Genomic DNA, 25,063 nt, shown 5'->3' with positions numbered 1-25,063 from the left:
CCTCCGCCTCCCAGGCTCAAGCAAGCCTTCTGCCTCAGACTCCTGAGTAGCTGGAACTACAAGTGCGCCACCATGCCAGGCTAATTTTTTGTATTTTTTATAGAGATGGCGTTTCACCATGTTATGTTGGCCAGGATGGTTTCAAACTTCTGGCCTCAAGCAATTTGCCCGCCTCAGCCTCCTAAAGTGCTGGGATTACAGACATGAGCCACTACACGAGGCCAGATAGTTTTAATTTAAAATGGTAAAATAGTAACTATAATGGAGTAATGCCAAATGCCACTACGATGAAATCCTCAAGATTCACACTGCCAATAAGGAACAAACTGACAGTGTGTGTCTCTAGATCTCGTTACACTGAGAAGAACTCAGCATCATTTCAGTGGTATTCCTGTCAAAAGTGAATAACCTGAATCTGATCAAGAGGAAACATCAGACAGACCTAAACTGAGAGACCTTCTACAAAATAACTGGCCTATACTCTTCAACAATGTCACTGTCATGAAATCCAAAGGGCTTGGGAACTATTCCAGATTATAAGACACTAAGAGACATGACAACTGAATACAACACATGGTTTTCTTCTACCATCAAGGCTATTATTGGGGCACCTGACAAAGTCTTCCTAAGGCCTGTAGATGACATAGCAGAAATGTTTCAATGTTGATTTCCTGATTGTTAATTATACTATGTTTATATATATTTTTAAATCACCTTGTTGTTAGGAAATATACACTGAATATTTAAGGGTAAAAGGAGATATATATATATATACACACACACACATACGCACACACATATATATACACACATATATATATACACACACACATATATATGAGAGAGAGATCTAGATACATCTATCTAAAATTATATTAATATCTATCTATCTATAGGTAGATACACACACACACACACACACACACACACACACACACACCCACACAGAGAGAGAGAGAGAAGGAAAAAGTAAATATAGTAAAATGTTAACATTTAGGGACTCCAGAGGATATCCAGGAATTCTTTGTATTAGTCTAACAACTTTTCTGTAAGTCTGAAGTTATGTCAAACTTCTTAAAAATAAAAAAAAACAGAACTGGATGAAAAACATATAATCAAAATGAGCTATAAAATGCCATTTACATGTGTTTTAAAAATGTATATATACTGTGTGACTCCATTTATGTGACATCCTCAAAAAGACAAAACAATAGTAATGAAGAATAGATCAGTGGTTGCCTGGGATTAAGGGTGGGAGGAGAATGTGACTACAAGAGGGATTTTTTTGGGGTGATGGAACTGTTCTGTATCCTGATTGTGGTGGTAGATACACAAAAATATGTATGTGTTAAAATTTATAGACTATATGCCAAAAAGTCAATTTTATTGTAGGTTAATCTAAAAAAAATTTTTTTTAAGTTAAGAATACATCTATAGGCTGGGCGCAGTGGCTCACACCTGTAATCCCAGCACTTTGGGAGGCCGAGGCGGGCAGATCACGAGGTCAGGAGATCGAGACCATTCTGGCTAACACGGTGAAACCCCGTCTCTACTAAAAAATACAAAAAAATTAGCCGGGCGAGGTGGCAGGCGCCTGTAGTCCCAGCTACGCGGGAGGCTGAGGCAGGAGAATGGCGTGAACCCCGGGGGACGGAGTCTGCAGTGAGCCGAGATTGCGCCACTGCACTCCAGCCTGGGTGAAAGAGCGAGACTCCTTCTCAAAAAAAAAAAAAAAAAAAAAAGAATACATCTATATATAAAGCAGTGGCTTCCATTTTGGCAAGGGCAAAAACAGATACACAAACTATAAACACATTAGAATAGTTGCCTATGATATACCTGGGAAATAGAAGTGGGAATGAGGACAAAATAAAACAAATACATAAGGCAAGAGAGTCCATGAGTAGACCCCAATGATGATTATTGGCCATGAAAGGAAGCTTGATGGCTGGATGGAAAGAAGGAAGGAAGGAAGGAAATAAGTAAGGGAGAGATGGCGGATGGAGCTGGATGTGTCCTTCCAGGGCTGTACAAAGGAGGGGGGACCCCAACCCCTAGTCCAGACAAAGGTCTCTAAGGCAGGTGTAGAGTATTGTGGGGATGAATTCATCAGCCATGAGAGACTGACCCATCTAATGTTAAATTCACTTCCCTCCTCTGACTGCTGACTCACCAGCTGTTAGCTTATTCTGAGGCTTCCCTTGCAGTGAATTCAGCCAGAGAATTCTAAGCTACTCAACAACAGTTCTAATCTTCCCAGTAAAGCTGCCACTTTGCATTCCAGTATGTAAGTAAGTCTCCTGGGAGTTTTATTACTGAGTCAGCTGCCCCCTAATCGATTTTGGAGCCCTGACAGATTTTCTGGAGCTGCGGTGCTGATTACGAGCACATACTTCTTTTTTTTTTTTTTTTTTTGAGACGTTGTCTTGCTCTGTCACCCAGGCTGGAGTGCAGTGGCGCAATCTCGGCTCACTGCAAGCTCCACCTCCTGGGTTCACGCCATTCTCCTGCCTCAGCCTCTCCGAGTAGCTGGGACTACAGGTGCCCGCCACCACGCCCGGCTAATTTTTTGTATTTTTTTAGTAGAAACAGGGTTTCACCGTGGTCTCGATCTCCTGACCTCATGATCCGCCCGCCTCGGCCTCCCAAAGTGCTGGGATTACAAGCGTGAGCCACCGCGCCCCGCCTATGAGCACATACTTCTCTCTCCACCTAGAACCAGACCTTGGACTGTGGAGGGCCCACTGCTCCTACGGGCCACCTGGGCACTCAGCCAGCCGTGTACTCCTGGCAATACCTCTCTGGTGTCAGGACTACTTTAAAGGTAGCCAGCTCCAATTTCCTTCTCTAAGGTGGGGATAATTACGCCCTCCTTTCAGATGTAAGTGAAATAATACATATACATACTTACTGCAGTGCTTGGCACTAAGAGATATTCAATAAATGTTACTTTCCCTTCTCCCCTGACTCCTTAGAACTTCAAAGCTTACAAATTACTACAGCTCTATCAGCACACATGGCTAAATTTTCACATTTCTACTCTTAGCCACTAGAATCAGTGATAGATTTGGAGGAAAAGTCTGGGACCTTAAAGGGTCCCTGGAGTATTACATAAAGCTTCTTGCAGCATGAGAGTTGAACAGAAATTCTGTTCATCTTTTGCTGTCAAAGCCAAGTTGGTGGCTTCTAAAGTACCAACTTAGAAGAAAACTCAGGAGAAAAATTTTATCATTTTGGGATGGTGAAGACCTGCTTAAGTATGAAAGCAACCTGAAGTCATAAAGGAAAACATAGATTTAAACACATAAAAATTCAAAACTTCTGGCCGAGTGCAGTGGCTCACGCATGTAACCCCAGCACTTTGGGAGGATCATTTGAGGTCAGGAGTTTGAGATCAGCTTGACCTACATAGTAAAACCCCGTCTCTACTAAAATACAAAAATTAGCTGGGCGTGGTGGCGGGCGCCTGTAATCACAGCTTCTCGGGAAGCTGAGGCAGGAGAATCGCTTGAACCCAGCAGGCAGAGGTTGCAGTGAGCCGAGATTTCACCACTGCACTCCAGCCTGAGCGACAGAGCAAGACTCCCTCTCCAAAAAAATAACATAACATAACATAACATAACATAACATAACATAACATAACATACTTCTATATAGCTAAAGATACCAGAGATAAAGAAGAGTGACAGATGGAGAGACCATATTTACAAATGATATGTAATAAACAAGTAAAATCCACAATATAAAAAGCTCCTGCAAACATATTTTTAAAACTAATAGAAAAATGGGTTAAAAGGGTAAAAAAAAAAAAATGGGCCAAAAAAAGGGTAAAAAAAAAAGGGTTAAAAAAAAGAAAAAAAAAAGTCAGCTGGGCACAGTGGCTCACACCTGTAATCCCAGCACTTTGGGAGGCCGAGGCAGGTGAATCACTTGAGGCCAGTTTGAAACCAGCCTGGCCAACATGGCGAAATCCCATCTCTGCTAAAAATACAAATATTAGCCAGGTGTGGTGGCACACACCTGTAGTCCCAGATACTTGGGAGGCTAAGGTGTGAGAATCACTTGAACCTGGGAGGCGGTGGTTGCAGTGAGCCAAGATCGGACAACTTTACTCCAGCCTGGGGGATAGAGTGAGACTCCATTTCAAAAAAAAAAAAGAAAAAATATTCACATAAGAAATACAAATGGGCAAGCCAGCCATGGTGGCTCACGCCTGTAGTCCCAGCTACTCAGGAGGCTGAGGCGGGAAGATCATTTGAGCCCAGGAGTTTGAGTCCAGCCTGGGTAACATGGCAAAGACTCCCATCTTGAAAGAAAGAATGAAAAAAGAAAGACAGATGGCCAATAAACACGTGAAAATTTGCTTAACTTCATCAGTAATCAGAGAAACATATTAAAACAAGATACTATGTCTGAATATGATACTGGCAAATATACAAAGTTTAGTAACATCCAGGGCTGGTATGAGTGTGAGGAATAAGCACTCTTATACGCTGTTAATGTGAAAAAGCCAGAGGGCAAACTGACAGTATCTATCAAAACGTTTAAAGTGCATGATCTTTAAATCTCAAATCAGTAACCTAACCTTCTACCTTAAGACACCAGAAAAAGCAAACTTAACCAAAAGCGAACTTAACCAAAAGCAAGCAGAATGAAAGAATAAATAAAGATCAGAGAAGTTAATGAAGCAGAAAAATGAGAACAAAGAGAACAAATAATGAACTCAAAGTTGGTCCTTTGAAAAGATCAATAAAAATGACAAGCTTTTGGCAAGACTAAGAAAAAAAGAAAATTCAAATTATTATAATCAGTAATGAAAGAGGGACTATCCCTACACCAACTTTAACGGAAATAAAAAGGATCATAAGGAATCACTATGAAATGTATGCCAACAAATTAGATGACTTAGATGAAGCAAACTCCTTGGAAGACACAAACTATCAAAACTGACGTAAGAAAAAATAGAAGGTCTGAATAGACCTATAACCAGAAACTGAATTAGGAAACAAAAAGTTTCCCACAAAGAAAATATCAGGCCCAGATGGCTTTACTGGTGAACTCTACCAGATATTTAAAGAAGAATTAATAAAAACCAACCACAAACTCTCTCAAAATACAGAAGAGGAAGGAACACTTCCCTACTCGTTTTTTGAGGCAGTATTACCCTGATACCAAAACCAAAGATCTCACAACAAAAGAAAACGAACAGACCTTTTCTGACAGTGGTAAACAACTATGAAAGAGAAGAAAGGGAAGGGGAGGGGAGGGGAGGGGAAAAGAGGGGAGGGGAGGGGAGGGGAGGGGAGGGAGAGAGAGAGAGGGAGGGAGGGAGGGAGGGAGGGAAAGACTACAGACCACTATCTGTTATGAATACAAATCAACAAAATACTAGCAAACTCAATCCAGCAACAAATAAAAAGAATTATACATCATGACCAAGTGGGACTTATCCCAGGTATACAAGATTAATATCTGAAAAATCAATGTATAATATACCATATCAATAGAATAAATGACAAAAAACACACGATCATCTCAACAGACACAGAAAAGCATTTGACAAAACCCATCACCTTTTCATGATAAAAATACTCAACAAACCAGGAATAGAAAGGAACTTCCTCAACCTGATAAAGGGCACCTAGGAAAAACCCACTGCTAACATCATTCTTAATAGTCAAAGACTGGATATTTTCCCCCTAACAAGACAAGTATGTTGTCTCTTAGCGTATCTATTTAACATTGTACTGGAGGTTCTAACGGGGCATTTAGGCAAGAAAAAGAGCTGCTGTGAGAGTTCATGAAAACAATGCATCTGAAGTATTTTTCCCATGGTTGGCATGTAATAAGTGCTGAACAAGCATTATCTTTTGTTCGGTGATGTAGGTGGTTGTTGATGGAGCCTAGAACCCTGCCTCTACAGTAGCTCCCACCAATTACTTTTTCACACTGACCAACTTATCTATTCATCTTGACTTTTGATTTCCTGTTTAGAGACTAGAACTGCTGGAAGGTCTAAAGCAAGCATGTCTAACCGATGGCCCATGGGCCACATGCAGCCAGGATGGCTTTGAATGCAGCTCAACACAAATTCGTGAACTCTCTTAAAATGTTGAGTTTTTTTTTTTTTAAGCTCATCGGCTATCATCAGTGTATTTTATATGCTGTCCAAGACAATTCTTCTTCCAGTGTGGCCTGAGGAAGCCAAAAGATTGGATACCCCTGAGTCTTAAGTTTAGGTGGATGTCGATTTCTCCAGTAAGACCAATCCTGGCTCTTAGGGTCCACTGACAGCCACACCAGCATTACATAGCTGGTCCTAATGGAGGCAGCACTCAGTGGTCCTACCACAAAGCCATTTAGTGATGCTGAGCAGGAGTACATGGCTACGTCAGAACTCCAGGCAGGAAGAGACTCCGGAGAGCATCCAAGCCAATCCTTCATCTCATTTTATACATGGGCAAACTGAGGCCCAGAGAGAGAACGTGATTTCTCTCGGATTATTCAGTAGGTTGGAAAGAGAGCTGGACTTCAGGGTCTGGCATCCTGGATTCCAATGCCAGCCCCAAGGTAGAATAAAGCAGGTTATCTACAGGCTTGTGCTTTAGTTTCTCTACCAACACATCAGGCACACAAGACTGAGCCCGCCCACATCTATCTTTTTGTTTTAATGATATACTTTCTCACCTAAGACTCAATCAAACATCTAATGCTCCTTCTTCAGCTCCTCTTTCTAATCACTCAGCAGTCTGTGGTTTATGATGGCCTCTTGCCCAGGATACTGATGAACAACGTCCACCTGAAGGAAAGAATGTGAGCAGCCATAAAATTCCAGTGTAACTGACACAGGAGAACACACACTCCAAGTTTCCAGTGCTGTGGATTCAACAAGATAGCGGCCTTCTCCTTGTGGCCTGGGGTACTCGCTTTGGGCTATATTCTGTCCCTAAGTTGTGGTCACAGCCTCACACCTCTTCCTCTTCTTTCTCTTGACTCTGCCCCAAGGCAGATGAAAACCTGCATTTGGAGGAATTTTATATGTGGCCTAAGGGTGCTGACTGTATGCCTTTTGTGCCCAAGAGGATGAGTTAGGCATTGATCAAAAGACATTCAGAGTACTGATATTACCATATAACTAATCTCATTCACTCCTCTTACCAGCACCTTGAGGTAAGAAATTATCTCCCTCATTTTATGTAGTAAGAAAATCTTGCCCTAGGTCTCTAGGAACAATATACTACTAGCAGCTCTGACCTAATTCAGTGGGCCCAGAGTGCCATATTAAGTCACAACTGACTGCTGCAGAATGCAGTCAAAGGAGAAGAAGACATATGACATAGCTATAAGGTGAAGGGAGTGACTGTCACAAATTGAATATGCCCCATCTACTGGATCTGTAAACTTTTTTTTTTTCGGGGGGTGGGGGGGTGGAGACAGAGTCTCACTCTGTCACCCAGGCTGGAGTGCAGTGGCCTGATGTCGGCTCACTGCAACCTCTACCTCCCAGGTTCAAGCCATTCTCCCACCTCAGCCTCCCGAGTAGCTGGGACAACAGGTGCATGCCACCACACCCGGCTAATTTTTGTATTTTTAGTAGAGACGAGGTTTCACCATGTTGGCCAGGCTGGTCTCAAACTCCTGACCTCAGGTGATCCACCTGCCTCGGCCTCCCAAAGTGCTGGGAATACGGGTGTGAGCCACTGTGCCCGGCCAGGATCTGTAAACTTTTAGTCACTGAAATCACTAAGTCTAAAATCATTCCATCATTTATGCAATTCAGTGGGCTTCTGAATCTTTACAAGAGTCTACAAAAGATGCAGGCACATGGGGGATGACTACAAGGACAGAACTGGCAATTCATATTTGCAGACTTTGGGCTATTGTAACAACTTATTTTTATCCAACATAATTTAAAAGCCTTTCTTCATTAGGGCCCTGTTTCTGGATCCCATACACCAGGGCTATCACACAGAAGTTCATCCACATGAGTTAAATGATCAGGCGCCCAGGCTAGCCCAACAGAATATAACAGTTTCTGTGGATAGCTACATGCAGTGTTTCCAAAAACCGATCCACAAACTTTTTGATCAACACCATTATTTTTAAGTCAGGTTTTTAAAGCCAGAGCCTGCCCCATGCTATAGGTTTAGCGCCACATTATCAAGGAAGAAGGAAAGAATGTTCTTACTTTCTGTAAACCAACTTGGCAAAGGTAGGTGGGTGTTGAAAGAGCCACAGTAAGGCTCCTTTTGTGGACACCGAGTGAATTCAACAGGAACTGCTCCGAGGCAATCACTTACAGGAAAACCCTAATGTCCAGAAAGGCCACATGGTGTCCAGCATAGGGAACTACACACACACACACACACACACACACACACACACACACACACACACACACAAGCTGGAAGTGTCCTAATGTCCAGAAAGGCCTCATGGTGTCCAGCATAGGAAACTACACACACACACACACACACACACACACACACACACAGGCTGGAAGTGTCCTAATGTCCAGAAAGGCCTCATGGTGTCCAGCATAGGGAACTACACACACACACACACACACACACACAGGCTGGAAGTGTCAGTGTGAGGCTCCAGCTAGATCCATCTTGCCCTTAGAATCCACATACTTCAAAAGCCAGGATTTTCCAATTTACAACCTGCGAATGATTCCAAACCTCTTGGAAAGCAATGTGGCAATGTGAATCAGTATTGTCAAGATGACCGTATCCTCTGGCCTAGAAATTCTTCCCCAGGAATTTATCCCAGGAAAGTAATTCAACTGAAGCAAAGAGCTACACACTACAAAAATGTTCATCTCTAGATTATCTACGATAGTGAAACCTGGAATAGTGTATGCTAATGGAATATCTATAAGGATACTAGACAGCAACAAAAGAATTAGGATAATCATAAATAACATAACATTTTATAAGATAATCTTGGATAAAGATGGCTGCATGCAAACAGTTTCACTCTACAACTGCAGTGGAATATATGCATTGGAATATGTACACATTTGAAAAGTAATAGCAAGCTCTGTTACACGAGTGGGAGCATGTTCTGTTACAATGGTAAGTAGAATTTTTTTTAACATTTAACATGGTAACATTGTATTTTCAACTAAAAGAAAAAAAAGGTCCTATAAAGCAAAAGCCAAAATCTTCACAAATAAGTATTATACTACCAATAATAAATAACATGTATTCACAACTTATTCTGTGTTAGGCACTGTTTTAAGCCCTTTCGTGGCTACTACCTGTATTTCATAACATCTATGAGGTGGATACTGTTATTGCCATTTTACAAGTGAGAACACTGAGGCACAGAGAGGATAACAACTTTCTTAAATCAAATACCACAGTGTGACAGAGAGAAACATTCCTTGTGCCATTTCTACTATGGGTCATCCACCTGCTAAAATTTTTATGTCTGCCTAGACAGACATGATGAAATCCTTCGCAGAAGCCTCATGGGTAGTGAGCTTCAAAAGGAATTCCAGAGGCCTTTCATGCTGCAGATACAACCAGGTTTCCCCCGCCACTCGCCAAACTGGAATCTAGGAGGTAGAGAAAGACAGAGGCTAAAGACCAGCAGGCTCAGCCCACTCAAATTTCAGAAAGACAACAGAGACCAAAGGAGTTAGGACTTGCCTAAAATGATGTAATGAATTAGAAAAAGAATGAAGACCAGAGCTCGGAATCCTCACCCCAGCAGCCTTCAAGGCTTGCTCCTACCCTCTGCAGACCAAGAAATCCCTCTCTGCAGCTCTCTTCCCTTTCAACTGCCTCCCTTTGATCCCTCAGTCCAGCTACCCTCAGACTTCCTCTGTCCAGAACAGTCCAAACTGCACCACCTTCTCTTTCTTTTATCATCTTCAGCTCACTCTGCCTCCACTTCCTTTCCTCTCCTGCCCTGCTGGTAAAGGTGTGCAACTTTTGGAATTTCAGCTTTAGTATTCTTTCCACATGACAGCAAGTAGAGGAAATTGCAGGTTACTTTTAGCAGTAGACTCCTGCCCTTCCAATAAGGGACACTGTTCAAACATACTGAGAGACAGAGATGCTAAAATCAGCGTCTGGAAGAGAGGTCCTTCATTCTGACTCTGGCCCTGGCCCAGACCACCCATTTGGCTCCCTGCACCTCCTCAGTACCCTCAAAGCACCCAGGCTTCCTCTCTCTGACCACACCATATTGCCAGAGTCTATCTACTACTACTAAGGGACTGCCCAAGAGTGGGGGCCTCTCTTGTTCATGTCTATCTCTCACACTTCATATAGTGTAGTTACCAATAAAAGTTTGCTGAATGAGGAAATGAGTCCCTATTCATTCTCTTCCTGAGGGGATCTCTCCTGACTTTGGTGTGAAGACTCAATTCTACCTATTCTTGGGCAGGCAGGGACTCTGCCCAGAGTACTCCTCTAAATGTCAGGCGCTACCCAACACCTCAATGCCACGTCCCCACAATCCCATAACACAAATACCAGCTTCCCTAGGCCACACCCTTAACTCCACATCCTTTCCTGTTTCTTTTTTTGTTGTTGATTTTTTTCAAGCTGGCAGTGTCCTGCAACACCAATGACAGCTCTGCGGTTTCAGGATGTCAAAGGCAAAAGGCCATTATGCAAAACAGGAAGAAACTTTGAAAGAAAAAAACGTAAGGCATTTTTAGAATATACCCTGTCATGGGGCCAGGCAATGATTGAATCCCCTGCCAGGGACCCTCCCCATGACCTCTAGGCCCCCGTGGTGGGGCAGGAAGGAGCCTGACCTCACACTGTATCCGTCACACTGCTGACATAATCCTGCCCCTTCCCTCAGTGCAACCTCGCCCTAGCACTACAGGCTTTGTGCCAAATGACCCCAGCAGACAAAACTGCCCCTCAGAGAGAATTCATCTCCATTGAGGACATTCTAAAGGGAGTAACTTCAAAGTATACTCCTTGGGAATAGCCTGGCACACTGGCCTGAGGCTTTATTGATCTAACCCACCTGAACCAGCCCCAACTGAGAACCAGGTTCTGCCTCTCCCTAAGAGAGCTTCTCCCTAACAGAATTCCTAGAAACCTAAAGTTTCTCACTATGGCCCCTCCCTAGATCTCAGGACCACCTGGAGGTGGGAGAGCTGTGCTATATGTTTCAGAATCTGATTTGCAAGCTTGCGCCCACCTTCCTGTGCGTCACATCTCAATGATGTCAACAGCACTGGTTTAGCTAGCTGTTGTTCACCCACCACCACAGCCCCAGAGCCACAGCAGTCCACAGAAGTCCAGCACAGGGACTTAGCTGCTAAAGAAACAAATGGAAAAGTTACTGAGAAAGCATCACCCCCACCGATTCTGTCCACGGCAGATTTCTGCTCAGCCAGATCCTAAGAGCCTATCCTGCAGCCTGGACCTTTGCCCCTGCCCCCAGGCACTTCCTGGACCTAGTTTCTTTTTTAATCAGAATTCTAGACACATCGTTCAGCAATAAGTGATACTCATCTGCCAGCACTAAGCAAATCTGGAATTTCCAATGAGTCTATCCTTTTGTAAGACTGGCTTGAAAACCTAGCCCTTCTCAAAAAACATTCAACACTTTTTTCCTTTTTTAGAAAGCTCTCCCACAGAAACCATCCAAAAAGTACATAAAGCTTTCTGCACAAGCATCACTACATCACTAACAAAAACCAAAAACTATATATGTATATGTGTTCAGCAACAGTTGAACGATTTTTTTAAGTTATGGCATATTCAGCTGACAGAATATGATACTGCCTTTGTGATTTTTAAAGGTATAGGGTCAAGTCTGTGACAGAATCTTAAATGAAAAATGCTGAACACCAGGCTACCTACATGAATCTGTGTCACTCTATCTGTCCATCTATAAAGACAACAGCTGTAACACTGGGTGTGGTGACTGACACCTATAATCCCAGCGCTTTGGGAGGCCAAGGCAGGTGAATCACTTGAGCTTAGGAGTTCGAGATCAGCCTAGGCAACATGGCAAAACCCCATCTCTACAAAAAATACAAAAATTAGTCAGGCATGGTGGTGTGTACCTGTGGTCCCAGCAACTCGGGAGACTGAAGTGGGAGAATCGCTTAGCCCGAGAGGTCGAGGCTGCAGTGAGCCGTGATCACTGCACTCTAGCCTGGGTGACAGAGCAAAAACCCTGTCTCAAAAAGAAAAAAAAAAAAAAAGATATCAGCTATATTCTTAAACATGAAAAAGACTAGTAGGAAATATGCCGGTATGTTTCTTTTGGGTGACAGGAATTTGGGTGTGCTTTTATATCTCTTTCAACTTTTCAGATTATTTTCAATGAGCCTGCATTACTTTTTACTTTTAAAATGAAGGAAGAGATTATCCCCCCTCAAAAGGCAAAAGCAAAGACCCATACCCCTATCCCCAACATCCCTGTGAGGCAAGTCGTTCTCTCTTTCTCTCTCTGCCTGGGCTTTGTGAGGGGCTCTGGAGAAGCAGCGGGTGTGGGGAGTGGATAGAGAAGCAGCTACATAACACACACAGACCAGACTTTAAAATCAGTGCCAAAGAATTCAGCAACAGCCAATTATATAGTCCCTGGCCTTCATTTGTGTAGGGAAGGGGCGGGCTGAGGCCGAGCTGCAAAGTGGAACCTGAAACACTGAGTGTGTGACTCACCCCTCTGTCTTCTAAGGACAAATCCCTTTAGGCCACATTCACCCAGAACCAGCTCCCCACTAAACCCTGTCCCCCACCCCCAAGCGCCACTCTCCAACCTGGAGGTCTCTGACTTACAGAACAATATCCTGAGATCACTCCTTGAGCTAGTGACCGCCTCAGCTCACCCTGCAACGGCCGAGATCAACACAGAGGCCCCTACAACTCAGGTCTCAGATCTCTACAATCTCAATCGCAGTCTGGCTCCCAGGAACCCCTACCAACTTTAGGGACAGGCGGGACCCTGTGAGTCTAATCCCATGCCTTGTTAATTCCCCTAGGAGCCAGGGTCTGGCTGGCTGGCCTTACAGTGACCTCACTGCCCAGGGACCACACCAGTCTATACCAAAGCCAAATGTAAAATTGTCACCGTGCCAGGCCCTCAAAGGATTTAAGCTTCAAGGGCAGACCATTTGTCCTAAGACAACTGGATTGCTGCTCCACTGGATAGAAAAACTGGAATTTCCAGGTAGATGTGGGTTCAAGCAGAATTCCAGTCTCTGCTTCTTCACAGTAAGAGCAGAGAACAAAGAGTAAGAAACAAGGTACAGGAGGCACTGGGTAAACAGATAGCAGGGAAATCAGTAGGTATGACTACTGAATAAAACCTCTTTCACAAACACACACTCATAGTCCAGCTGAGTGCAAAGGGGATGAGCCTGCTGGCCCTGTTCCTTAAGTCTGGATGGTCCCTAGGGTGGAATCTGTGGAAGGCTTGGACTGCCTTGCCATTAACTGCCCCATAATTCCCAGCCCATAAATTAGCTTAGTCCCAGCCTGGAAATCCCTACCCTGCTGCTACCCAAAGACCATAATACCCAGTGATATCTCATTATAATCATTATAAAGCAGCAAGTTAAAGATTACTCAGCAGAACTAATGCATAGCTTCAGAAATTAGAGGAAATTTTTCAAACAACCAAATAAAACCAGGGCTGGAGAATTTTGATATGAACTTGGAGTTTCTGAAAGAAGAAAGGAAGAAATGAAGGAGGGAGGGGAGTGATAGGGAAAGGGACAAATACACACTTCGGTTCCCTTAGATGACGTCAGCACTGTTTAATTATGCCTCCCCTGCCTAAACTAAGAGTTCCTGAAGAGGAGGCATTTTGTTTTTTTCTTTGTAGCTCTAGTGCCCAGCACAATACAGGAACACTGCTGGAACTGAAGGAATGAAGTTATCAGATGCCTTAGCCATCACGGATATCCATAAAAGACCCTTCAGATGGACCCAGAGACACACCTTGCAGGGATCTTCTTCTGAAATGCTAGGGCATATCAGGTCACCCCTGAACCTGTGCACTAGCCAACTATTGAATAGTAACCTCCAGGAAGAGCACTAGACAATCCCATCGTGGAATGTTACAGTTCTAAGAAGCTGCAGTTTAAGTCCAATCCCACATTTGACTCTTGCTCTCCATTCCCCAAGGAGTTCCCATTTGGTTCATCAGAGGCTCCACTGCAGGTGGAGGAGGCGCCTTGTGTTTGCTCAAAGTCTGGAATGAATTACAGCAGCCAGGGATCACTCTTATCGCCATAGGCTGTGTCTAAGAAAGCGACCAAGTTGCACCATGAAAGCAAACCAAATAGTCATGGAGGGTATTTCTCAATCACAGACTGTTAGACAAAGAATGTCTGTGTATACGTCAATACATTATTTTCCAGGAAAAAAACAACAGGACAAAACTGGCTTACAAGACTAGTTATCTGGAGCCTAAAGCTTCAACCCCCAGGATGAAGCTCCACCCCAAGCCGGAAGGTGATGAGGTTCCAAGGCTCATCCCCAAAAGGGCAAGAGAGTCCCTTCCCAAGCATCAAAGTACACTCTGTCCTGGGCAGCCTGCTTGTGTCCACATGTGTGCATATGAGGGAGGGGGAAACGTGCTGGTAGAGAAACACTTGAGAGCTGAGAGCCCAGCAAAGACCAGCAAGTGCTAGGGCACAAACCCTGGCAGAGGTTCAGCGACAGCCCCCATAAAAACCAAGGAAACCGGCTCATGAGCAAGTGCTCCTCGGGTGCCCTGGCTACCTGTAGCTGCTGTTTGCTGGTCCAAGTGCCCATCTCTAGATCAGAGTCTTCCCTTTGAACAAATGAAGAGGATCTCCTCAAAGCATAGGTGGGCAAGAGCGGCCTCTGAGGCTTAAGCAGTCTAACACTCACTCCCCTACCCCCCTGAGGGGACTGTACCAACCATCCCAGGCCCCAGCTGAGCCCCCAGGCCAGCCTGCCTCTCTCACCAGTTCAGCTTCAGGTACTGCCCACCTCCCCCCATCACCCTACTCATCTCCAGACTGGCAGTGCCACAGCTGGTCAAGTCCCACTGAGCTGCTGCCCAATCTGGGCAGAGATAAACGTGACAGGGGGAAGAAGCCCAAGGCCGCTGTTCCTCCCACCTCAGCAGGCAAACACCCAGGTGGCCAGAAAAGAGGGCCTCACTGCAGGGTTATAAGTGGATGCTGCATGGCCCCGCTGAGGACCTGAGACAGGGTTAGCAAAGAAGCATAGCATAGCACCTGCAGGCCTAAACTACCTGGGAGGATTCCCTGGAGAAAGCTGTAGAATCCTCAGGAAAGGCCCACCTTCCCAGTGCATCACTCACTCCTGCAAGCCTCACATTAGTCCACAGCAGGGTGCCCGGTGTGGGGGCGGGGGGTACTATGGCTCCAAACCTGCAGCCTGCCCCAGGTCACACTAACCCAAGTCTATCTGAAGACTATACCAACGCCCTGACAGCTCCAACAGCAACCCATCAGCAGTCAATCCGGTGCCTTATGTCTTCCAGGGAAGGGCTTGCCCATAACCCACACCTGTCAGCCGAGAGGAATCTCAGCATCTGGCCCAGACGCCTGGACACCAGAAAGTAAAGCCAAGTCGGGGAAAGGAACTGCAAGTAGTGAAAAGGCCACAACTCTAAACCCCACGGATGCTTTCTCCCACCAACCTCAAAACCACCCGCAAGGGCTTTGGCTGACACCTGCCCATGAACAGATGGGCTCGACTCCCCCTACCCACACACTCCCAAGGAGACTTTCAGCTTTCTCAAGGCCTCATAGCCAGGAATCTCCACTCTGAGAATTGTACCTAACCATCCAAACCTACAGGCCCTATTAAAATGAAGAAAAGACCTCTCGGCTCCCGTTTCTGGGGCTGCCTCAGCAGCAGCCTAAACGTCACGGTCCCTTGCATGTCACACGAAAGCAGCCAAACTAGAGAAGGCACTCTCTCCTCATCCTCCAAAATGCTCTTTCTCAGGAAGTCCTTTCAAGGAGCCAATTACAGTCCATTTAGAAACACCAGTAACTGGTGACAAACCGATCACTAGCAACACCATTACAAAACAAAACTAAGCAGAGATATGGTCACCACCTTGTCTCTTACGCTTCCGAGAGAAGATGTGATACTCAAATACCAATCTAATCAACTTTGCGGTACTTTTGTTTAACTTGCTAATTATTTTTTCTTTCTGTGCAATATCCAGGCAACAACTAAAAACAAAAGCAAAAAACCTGGCCTTTTTCTGGCCTGGAGACTCAGTCTCTCTCCCCCATCACTCTGCTGTTCAGAGCCATTTCCGTGGGAGTCTGAAAAAATGAAACTTTTTAAAGGTCCTAAGCAAATATTATTACTATATTATTATTATGCGGTGCATTGAGTGCTCGTTTTTTTTTGTTTTTTTTTTTTTTGAGACAGTCTTGCTTTGTCGCCCAGACTGGAGTGTACTGGCACAATCTTGACTCACTGCAACCTCTGCCTCCCAGGTTCAAGCAATTCTCCTGCCTCGGCTTCCTGAGTAGCTGGGATGCCACCACCCCTGGCTAACTTTTTTGTATTTTTGTGGAGATGGTGTTTTACCATATTGGCCAGGCTGGTCTCAAACTCCTAACCTCAAGTGATCCACTCCCCTCAGCCTCCCAAAGTGCTAGGATTACAGGCATGAACCACCGTGCCCAGCCTGAGTGCTGTATTTAATGTACACGATCTCATTTAGTCTTAAAAAAAAAAAACCCTGTAAGGTAATCATCGACAACCACATTTTACACAAGGAAGAGATTTTGAGAAATTCGATAGCATGTCTCAAGTCAGACACTTAGCAGCAAGGCAGAGTCCATTTCATTTTATGGGACTAGTCTGCTTCCCAGAATCATCATCAAATGCAAAGGAATTTAATTATCTGCTTAAAAAACAAGCCCCCATTATTACCACAGTTCATGTCTGACCAATTCCAAGATGTTCTTCCCAAACTTGATATGAACACATTGACACAATTACTGGCGAAATTGAGCAAGAGTATGTAGTAGCCAGGGCTCTGTGGGAAAGTGACAGAAAACTCCTATTGGCAGGATGTCATCCCGCCTGCCAGGGCCCCTCACTCACAACAATTGTCTATAACCTAGCATTAGAAATGAGAGACCACCTGTGTGGTAACCCTGGAAGCAACCTGTGGTTGCCTTGGGCCTGTGGGCCTGTAGGTTACAGGTCAAAGAGAAGTCCAGACTAGGCTCAGCCTCCTGCTATGAGGAACGCAAACTCACGTACTCAAGCTCTCCGTCTATGTTGAAACAGGCTAGAGGTCAGCGTTCAGATCATCTGGGCAAGATGAGACTCAGGCTGCTACCGGAAGTACCAGAAATGGGCAACGTGGTGTTGACTGGTTATATTTTAGCCCTCTAGCCCCCAGAGTACACAAGCTCTCTGCCCCTGGGAGAGATCCCTGCTCACCTAGGTTTTGGGTACCCACACCGGGAGGAGGCTAGGGGGAAGGGCTCTCGGTCACGATCCACATAGAGGAAGAAATGAACACACAGTGACAATTTACTGAGGGCTTACCCTCATTAATTAAGCCCTTATTTACATTGTTCACATAATCTTCCCAAACAACCCCTTGAAAGGGTGACCATTTATTATTCCAGAAGAGAAACCTGAGGTTCAGAGAGAAGTCACTTGGCCCAAACGATCAGGAGAAAAACCCACTCTCAGGAGAGTGGCTCTATGGCAAGACACGTGAACCGAGAGGTCAGTCTCCTTCCCCACCGGGAGCCTCACGTCAGTCCCCAAAAGGGAGAGGATTACTCGAGGTCCCTACCAGAGTTCTCAGTGCAAGGCTGCTCCAAGCCCTAAGCAGACCCAAACTCCAAAACTTCCTGAGCCTCGGGCCACAGCAGGTAAGTCTCCAAGGCCTTCTCTGGTTCTGGAGCTAGAGGGGCCTCGGGACTTCCCTGTGCGGTCCCGGCCCTAAGCCTCCAACAGGACTCCCCAGGGACCCACCTCCCAAACCTTCTCTCCCATCCAGTCCCGAGCCTCTGTCTCGGATTTAAAACTCTGATCCAGAAGAGGGAGGCTGGCTGTCGTCGAAGAGCCAGCCTGAGGGAATGTCGGGGGACCCTGTCGGGGAAATCCGGGAGGGGGTCCCAATCCTCGGACTGGCGCCGACCCGAGTCCTTACCGAGCAGCGGGGACTCCTCAGGGCAGGCGGGCAGCGGCAGTGCGGTGGTGTGGGGCACTGGGACCGAGGTCAAGTTGCTAGCGGGGCCAGGGCCAGAATCCGCGACTGGGCTGGAGTCGCCACCCGGGCGCGGCTGGGAGGAGGCGCCTAGAGGAGGCGGCTGCCGGGCCCCTCCGGTCCGGAGCTCTCCGGAGGACTGCCCGATGGCGGCGGCACCGTTCGAGCCGCCCTGCAGCCGTGTGGAGACTCCGACCAGCTGGGGCAGGCGGCTCAGGTCGCGGCCAGCCAGGTAGTAAACGAGGGTGACGCCAAGGTGCAGAGCGCAGACCGCCACGAGCAGGCGGCAGGCCCGCTGTAGGGACGCGCCGGGCATCGCGGCGCTGCCGCTCAGAAGCGGCTCCCGAAGCCTCATCTTCCCGCCGCCGCTTTAAGAAGGGTGTGGGTACAGGAGGGGAGGCGACCCGCCCGCGGGCCGCCGGCCAGGCGCTGCCCCACAGCGGCGACTAGGGGAGGGCCCGGAGCGGGGGCGGGCAAGCGCGGCGCCAGGGGGCGAGCGGCTGAGAGCTGAGACTCCTGCGGCCGGCCAGACCTGGGAGCGGCGAGAAGGCGCCCGAGGCGCGGGCGGGGAGGGGCGGGGCCCCGGCGGAGGCGGGGGCGGGGCCGGGCGCGGGGTTTTCTGGACGAGGGCGGGAAGGCGGGGCAGCCCGTGCCGGGATGGGCGCGCTGGGCGGGGCCTCGGGAGGGTGGGCAGCGGGCGGGGCGGCCTCGTGGGGTTCCCGGAGTCTGACTTGAGCTCCGACGGTTGGCCGCGCACCGCCCTCTTCCTCCCGAGCCTTTGCGGCGGAGCTTCGGTCCCGTTGAGCCGCGCCTCCTCTTCTTCCTCCACGCTGCCTTCGACAGGCCGCGCCACTTCCTGGGGTACGAAGGGACTCGGGTGCGAGCCTGGGCCTGCAGCGCGGCGGCGGAGAGAACGGAGAGGACAGCTGGCTGGTGGTTGTCTGGGGTGGTTTGGGGCCGCGGCGGCGTTCTGGCCAGTGGGCCTTGGTGGGCTAGGATGAGAGGCAGAAAAAGGTTACCCAGGAAACGGGATTTGACGCCGGGCGAGGGGTGGCATGTTCGAAACCCCCGTCCTAACTCAGCCCGGCTGGACCCCGCTGCTTAACGGGGAGTCCCGCAACAAAGAAAGTGGACAGGTCGCCACTTCTGTGCCTCCCCATCAGGTAGCCTGGGCTATAAGGGGCTCTCAGACCAGCTTGGTTCCAGGTGTGTGTGTGGCAGGAGCCTTGTATACTTTGAGGAGGAGAGCAGCAAGAAGCCTCTAACTCCCAGGCCAGCGTGCAGCAGAGCAGCCGGCGTTACAGTCTACACTGGGCTACACACTGTCCCATGAAGTAGCAGTTCTCCCCATGTCATAGAGTGGGGCCCTAGCAGATTAAGAAACTTGCCTAAGAGCCCACAGATGGCAAGAGGCAGAATTCTGGCTCCGAAACCCGTATTTTTCACAGGTTTACCCTTTGTTGATTTGCAAGTAAGGGCTGAAGGCTGTGTGGGTGAGAGACTTAGGCACTGAAGCCACTTGACCTCGATTTGACCCAGAGGCCTCAGACCCTGAGTGAGCAGAGACACCTCACCCCAGAGAAAGACTCATGGAGGTGCTGTCAGTAATGTGGATAGGGAAGCTGAAGGCTCTGGCAGCCAACCAGCAGGGAATAACAGTAGCTACCTTATTTTGAGAGTTTGCTGTGTACCAGTACTATCTGCCATGAAGTAGGTAGTGTTACGGTTTCCATTTCACAGATGAGAAAATGAAGGCTTATGAGTTCACACTTTGGTTGTGATCATACAGAATCAACTTTCCTCACTTGACTTCCTGGACACCAGGTCCTTCTGATCTTCCTCACTTCACTGGCCATTTCTGTCTCCTCTCTGGAATTCTTCCCCAGTTGTTGAAGGCCCCGGCCATAGTCCATGATGTTCTTTTGTGTCTACACTCACTCCCTCGGAATGACTTATAATATCCAAATGCTGATCACTGATTTGTCTCCAGCCCATATCTCTTCCCTGACCTCCAGATTCAACTGCTTATTTTACTGGCATCTCAAACACAATACATCTTGCCCCCAGCAACCTACTCCTTACACACCGCTCCCGTTCTTACCTCCCTCAGAGAGTGATACTATTGTTCATTCAGTTCCCCAGAATCTAAAAGGTGTCCTTGATGTGTTTCTCTTGCTCTCAATGCCATTTGCAAGCCCTCAGCCAGCTTTGTCAGTGCTACCTTCAAAACATCAAAATTCACCACCGGCCAACTCTGATGTAACCATCCTCGATCAAGCCACCATCATCTTGCCCTGGGTTATATGGCAGCTACTAATTGGTCACCCTGCTTCCACCTCCATTCCTCCTCCCTAGTCTGTTTTCCACAGAGCATCCAGGAAATCTTTGTAAGCATAAATCAGATCATGCCATTTTGTTCAGAACCAAATCCATAGAAGCCCTGTTCAATCTGGTTCCTATTTCCCTCCCCACCCACATCTGTCACTCTACCATGCTGGACCTGCCTTAGCTACACTAGCCTGATAGCTATTCCTTGAACTTGCCATATTTCTTCCTGCCTCAGGGCCTTTGTACTTGCTGTTCACTTAGCCTGAAACACTTGTCCCCAATATTTCATTCAATTCAGGTCTTTTAAATGTCACCTTATGACAGAGACCTTCTCAGACTACCTTATGCAGAATGGCCTCCTGCCAAAATCTGCTTAAACTGCTTTTTTTTGTTTGTTTGTTTGTTTGTTTTTTGAGGTGAAGTCTTGCTTTTGTCCCCCAGGCTGGAGTGCAATGGTGCAATCTCGGCTCACTGCAACCTCCGCCTCCCGGGTTCAAGCGATTCTCCTGCCTCAGCCTCCTGAGTAGCTGGGATTACAGGTGCCTGCCATCACGCCGGACTAATTTTTTGTATTTTTAGTAGAGACGGGGTTTCGCCATGTTGGCCAGGCTGGTTTCAAACTCCTGACCTCAGGTGATCCGCCCGCCTCGGCCTCCCAAAGTGCTGGGATTATAGATGTGAGCCACTGCGCCCAGCCTTAACCTGCTTGATTTTTTTCAGAGTGGATATCAACTACCCAACATTATGCATTTATTTTCTGTTGTCTTGCCTCCCTCATTAGAAGATCAGCTTCATGAGAACAGGAAATTCCTCTCTTGTTCACTACTGTATCTTCAGCCCCTAGAACTGAGCCTGGCACATAGTTGGCACTGAATCGATACTTTTTGTTTTTTGAGACGGAGTCTCACTCTGTCACCCAGGCTGGAGTGCAGTGGCGTGATCTCGGCTCACTGCAAGCTCCGCCTCCTGGGTTTACGCCATTCTCCTGCCTCAGCCTCCCAAGTAGCTGGGACTACAGGCGCCTGCCACCACGCCCGGCTAATTTTTTTGTATTTTTAGTAGAGATGGGGTTTCACTGTGTTAGCCAGGATGGTCTCAATCTTCTGACCTCGTGATCTGCCCGCCTCGGCCTCCCAAAGTGCTGGGATTACAGTTGTGAGCCACCGCGCCTGGCCGGTATTTGTTAAAATACTTTTTAAATACTGTGATTATCTTGATGATGTGGGAAGGAGAGAAGGGAAAAATTATTGCTAACTTAGTTTAGAACATAAAGTGGAGTTCTCCAAGGAGTTGGTAAAGGTGAAGCTGACCCCAGCATACTGTGTCTAGGGGTAAAGTCGGCCTGGCCAATGAGTGAGGGTGGGTCAGATTAGTCCCACAACTGAAAATTAAGTGAAGGGGGAAATGGGGATGTGTCTTCCACTGGTATAAATGATGGCCAGCAGACAGGACTGCGGGGGGTATTAAAAATCACAGACCTGTCCCAGGACACACTGTGGCCAGAAATCGAGGAACTTGCAGAGTCCACTGAGGGCTGAGCACTAGTCTCAGCTGCCCGATCCACAGGCACCTAGAATCAGTCCATTACAAATAATACAGATGGCCCAGAAACCTTTGGGACAACATTGTCCAGCAGTCCAGACATGAACTGGGGCTAGTGAGACAGACCCAGGCAACCTTCCTCCCCACTGTCTCCAGCTGTTTTCCACTCTCTACTTCGTCAGGTGAAAAATTAATCCCATCCGGCGAGACAAATGGAGGAGGAAGTTGCAGTGCTGATTGGCCAAAAGCTGGCATGGGGGCTTGGCCGTTGGCCCATCCATGTGCTCATCTGCCCAGAATCACCAGCTCCCTGCTTCTCCCTGCAGCTGGGCTTCCTCTGCCCTCCTATGGCGCCCTCTTCTGCACCTGTCAGGTTACTTTTCTGTTTTTACCCTCAGGGATCAGAAGGGCATCAAATAGTGCCCGGCACATGGTAGACAGTTATTTCAGTCATCTATTGCAGCGTAACACCTACCCCAAAACATACTGTTTTGAAACAACAATTTCTCGCAGTTTTGCAGTTGGCTAGGCAGCTTTGCCTCACACGGTGTCAGCTGAGGCACTGGCACATTTGGAAGTTCCAAAATGGCTTCACTCATGTGAATAGCAGTTGATGCTGTCTAGGGGCTGGAAACTCAGAATGGGTTGGGTCATGGGGCCTTCATTCTCCACTTGGAACTCTCCACAAAGGACTCTCCATGTGGCTGCTTGGGTTTACTCACAAACTAGAGGAAGCATTCCAAAAAGGAGCATTTCAAAAATACAGAAGATGCAGATCCCTTAAAGCCCAGCCTTAGCATCACTTCTAGGTCATTCTTTTGCTTAAAACAAGTTTATAGGGCAGTCCAGATTCAAGGGGAGTAAAACTGGCTCTGCCTCTTGTGTTTCCTTTTTTTTTTAGACAGGATCTTCCTTTGTCAACCAGCCTGTAGTGCAGTGTTGTGATCATAGCTCACTGTAACCTCAAACTCCTGGGCTCAAGTGATTCTCCTGCCTCAGCCTCCCGAGTAGCTGGGACTACCGGGATGCACCTCCATGTCCAGCTAATTTTAAAATTTTTGGTAGAGATGAGATGTTGCGATATTGCTCAGGCTAGTCTCGAACTCCTGAGCTCACGCAGTCCTCCTGCTTTGGCCTCCCAAAGTGCTGAGATTACTGGCATGAACCATTTCACCTGGCTGACTCCACTTTTTGTTGGGAGGAGGGGCAAAGAATTGTCAGGCACCTTTATTCCACAGTAGTTTGCCCAATGGCCACAAATTATTTAGATTCTTCTCACAGGTAAAATACATTAGTGTCTTCCTAAAATCCCCCAAAGGTTCAACTAATTAAGACTTCAGGTCCAAAGTATTGTCTAAATCAGACCAGGTGTTACCGACCAAAGCGCAAAAGCACTCACTGCCCAATGTTCTAGAAACCAATACTGTGACACCAGGTTTTTGAGAAAAGAAAAGCTTTATACTGCAGGTAGGCCAACAAGGAGATAGAAGAGTTCAGCTAAAATCTCCCTGTGGTGACTTTAGGTCTCCCTGGGCTGGCTAAAGTCTCCCTGGGCTGGCTTTAAGGTAGTGTTTTTATCAGAAAAATTTTTGGGGGTGGATTCTGAGATTACTAAGTAACTGGTGGAAGGAAAGGGGAGGTCTGGAAAGTCCTCAGTCATGCACAATTACTTCTTCATGCCTCTTCATGGGTCACGTGCAATTCAGGGGGATTTAGAGTGAAACGTGGTGGAAATTTGGGTTGTGACACCAGAAAGCTCTTTCTGTGCAAGAGCCCAGTTGCCCTATTTGTTCCAACTGATTTCAGCCAGTTCTTTTATCTCAAGCAAAGGGAGTTTTGGCATTTCAGCACATTGTTTCTTTTCTTATCTGCCATCCTGCAAACTCAGGAATTTCTGTTAGTCGTTGGTTTCTTTAACTCTTTGGGACACAGTTTCACAGGTATATTCCTCAGGTTCAGGGACGGGAGGTATGGATAGCCGGGTGCAGTGGCTCACGCCTGTAATCCCAGCGCTTTGGGAGGCTGAGGTGGGAGGACCGCTTGAGCCCAAGAGTTTGAGACCAGCCTGGGTAACATCTCTAAAAAATAAAGATAATAGAGGGATCTGTGGATTATAAAGACAAATTACCTTGTTCCTTTTTTTTCCTCCCTTTTCCTGAGAAATTCAGTTAAAAAGTCACTAGGTAGGGTTGAGCAACATAAGAGTCCAAACAGCATAGACAGGGTGTCAAAGCCCAACCAGGATAGGGAGGGGTAAGGGTGGGGGTGGGGAGGATAGCAGCCCAGCAAAGAGGGTCAAAGCCCAGGAGAGCAAAAAGGGCCTCAGGACCTGAGCATGGTAGGAAGTCTCCTGTGAAGTAGGGCAACCGAGTACAGGGTGTTGAAGCCAAGATGTGACGAAGAGAGTGTTGAACACAGGAACACTGATTAAAAAGTAACTATATGGCCGGGCATGGTGGCTCACACCTGTAAACCCAGCACTTTGGGAGTCCAAGGCGGGCAGATCACCTGAGGTCAGGAGTTAGAGACCAGCTTGGCCAACGTGGTGAAACCCCATCTCTACCAAAAATACAAAAAGTAGCTGGGCTTGGTGGCACATGCCTGTAATCCACAGCTGCTCGGGAGGCTGAGGCAGGAGAATCACTTGAACCTGGGAGGCAGAGGTTGCAGTGAGCCTCGATTGGGCCATTGCACTCCAGCCTGGTCTACAGAACAAGACTCCGTCTCAAAAAAAAACAAAAATAGCAACTATATATTGATGAGAGTTACCCAAGTTTCTGACAGTCAGAGGAGTTACAAATATAGACAGGGAGAAAACTAAAATGAATCCTTTGATACATTATTTAAATTTGAGAAATTGGTATGAATTCATGATTTTCAATATAGTGATAGATGAAATAAGAATGGGGTGTGTGTGTGTGTGTGTGTGTGTGTGTGTGTGTGTGTGTGTATTGTCTGGGAGCAGAAATTTCCCAAGGCCATGAGCACATCTAGCAGCCAA

General features: G+C 47.0%; 1 protein-coding gene across 2 annotated transcripts in view; it reads right to left on the bottom strand.

The window, feature by feature from the left end:
- Positions 1-18,774, bottom strand: part of B4GALT1 (beta-1,4-galactosyltransferase 1) — a 57,626-nt gene extending 38,852 nt beyond the window's left edge. The window contains exon 1 of one of the 2 annotated variants that reach the window (XM_030817585.1): positions 18,136-18,774. In XM_030817585.1, the coding sequence (XP_030673445.1) occupies positions 18,136-18,547 (412 nt within the window). In that variant the 5' untranslated portion in view covers positions 18,548-18,774. The remainder of the gene's footprint in view (positions 1-18,135) is intronic. The other variant, XM_030817586.1, reaches the window with a different exon arrangement.
- Between the last annotated feature and the right edge of the window lie 6,289 nt (positions 18,775-25,063).

This window comes from Nomascus leucogenys, chromosome 8 (assembly GCF_006542625.1).
Source record: "Nomascus leucogenys isolate Asia chromosome 8, Asia_NLE_v1, whole genome shotgun sequence".
Classification (NCBI taxonomy): Eukaryota; Metazoa; Chordata; class Mammalia; order Primates; family Hylobatidae; genus Nomascus; species Nomascus leucogenys.
This window is presented reverse-complemented; position numbering and strand designations above follow the sequence as displayed.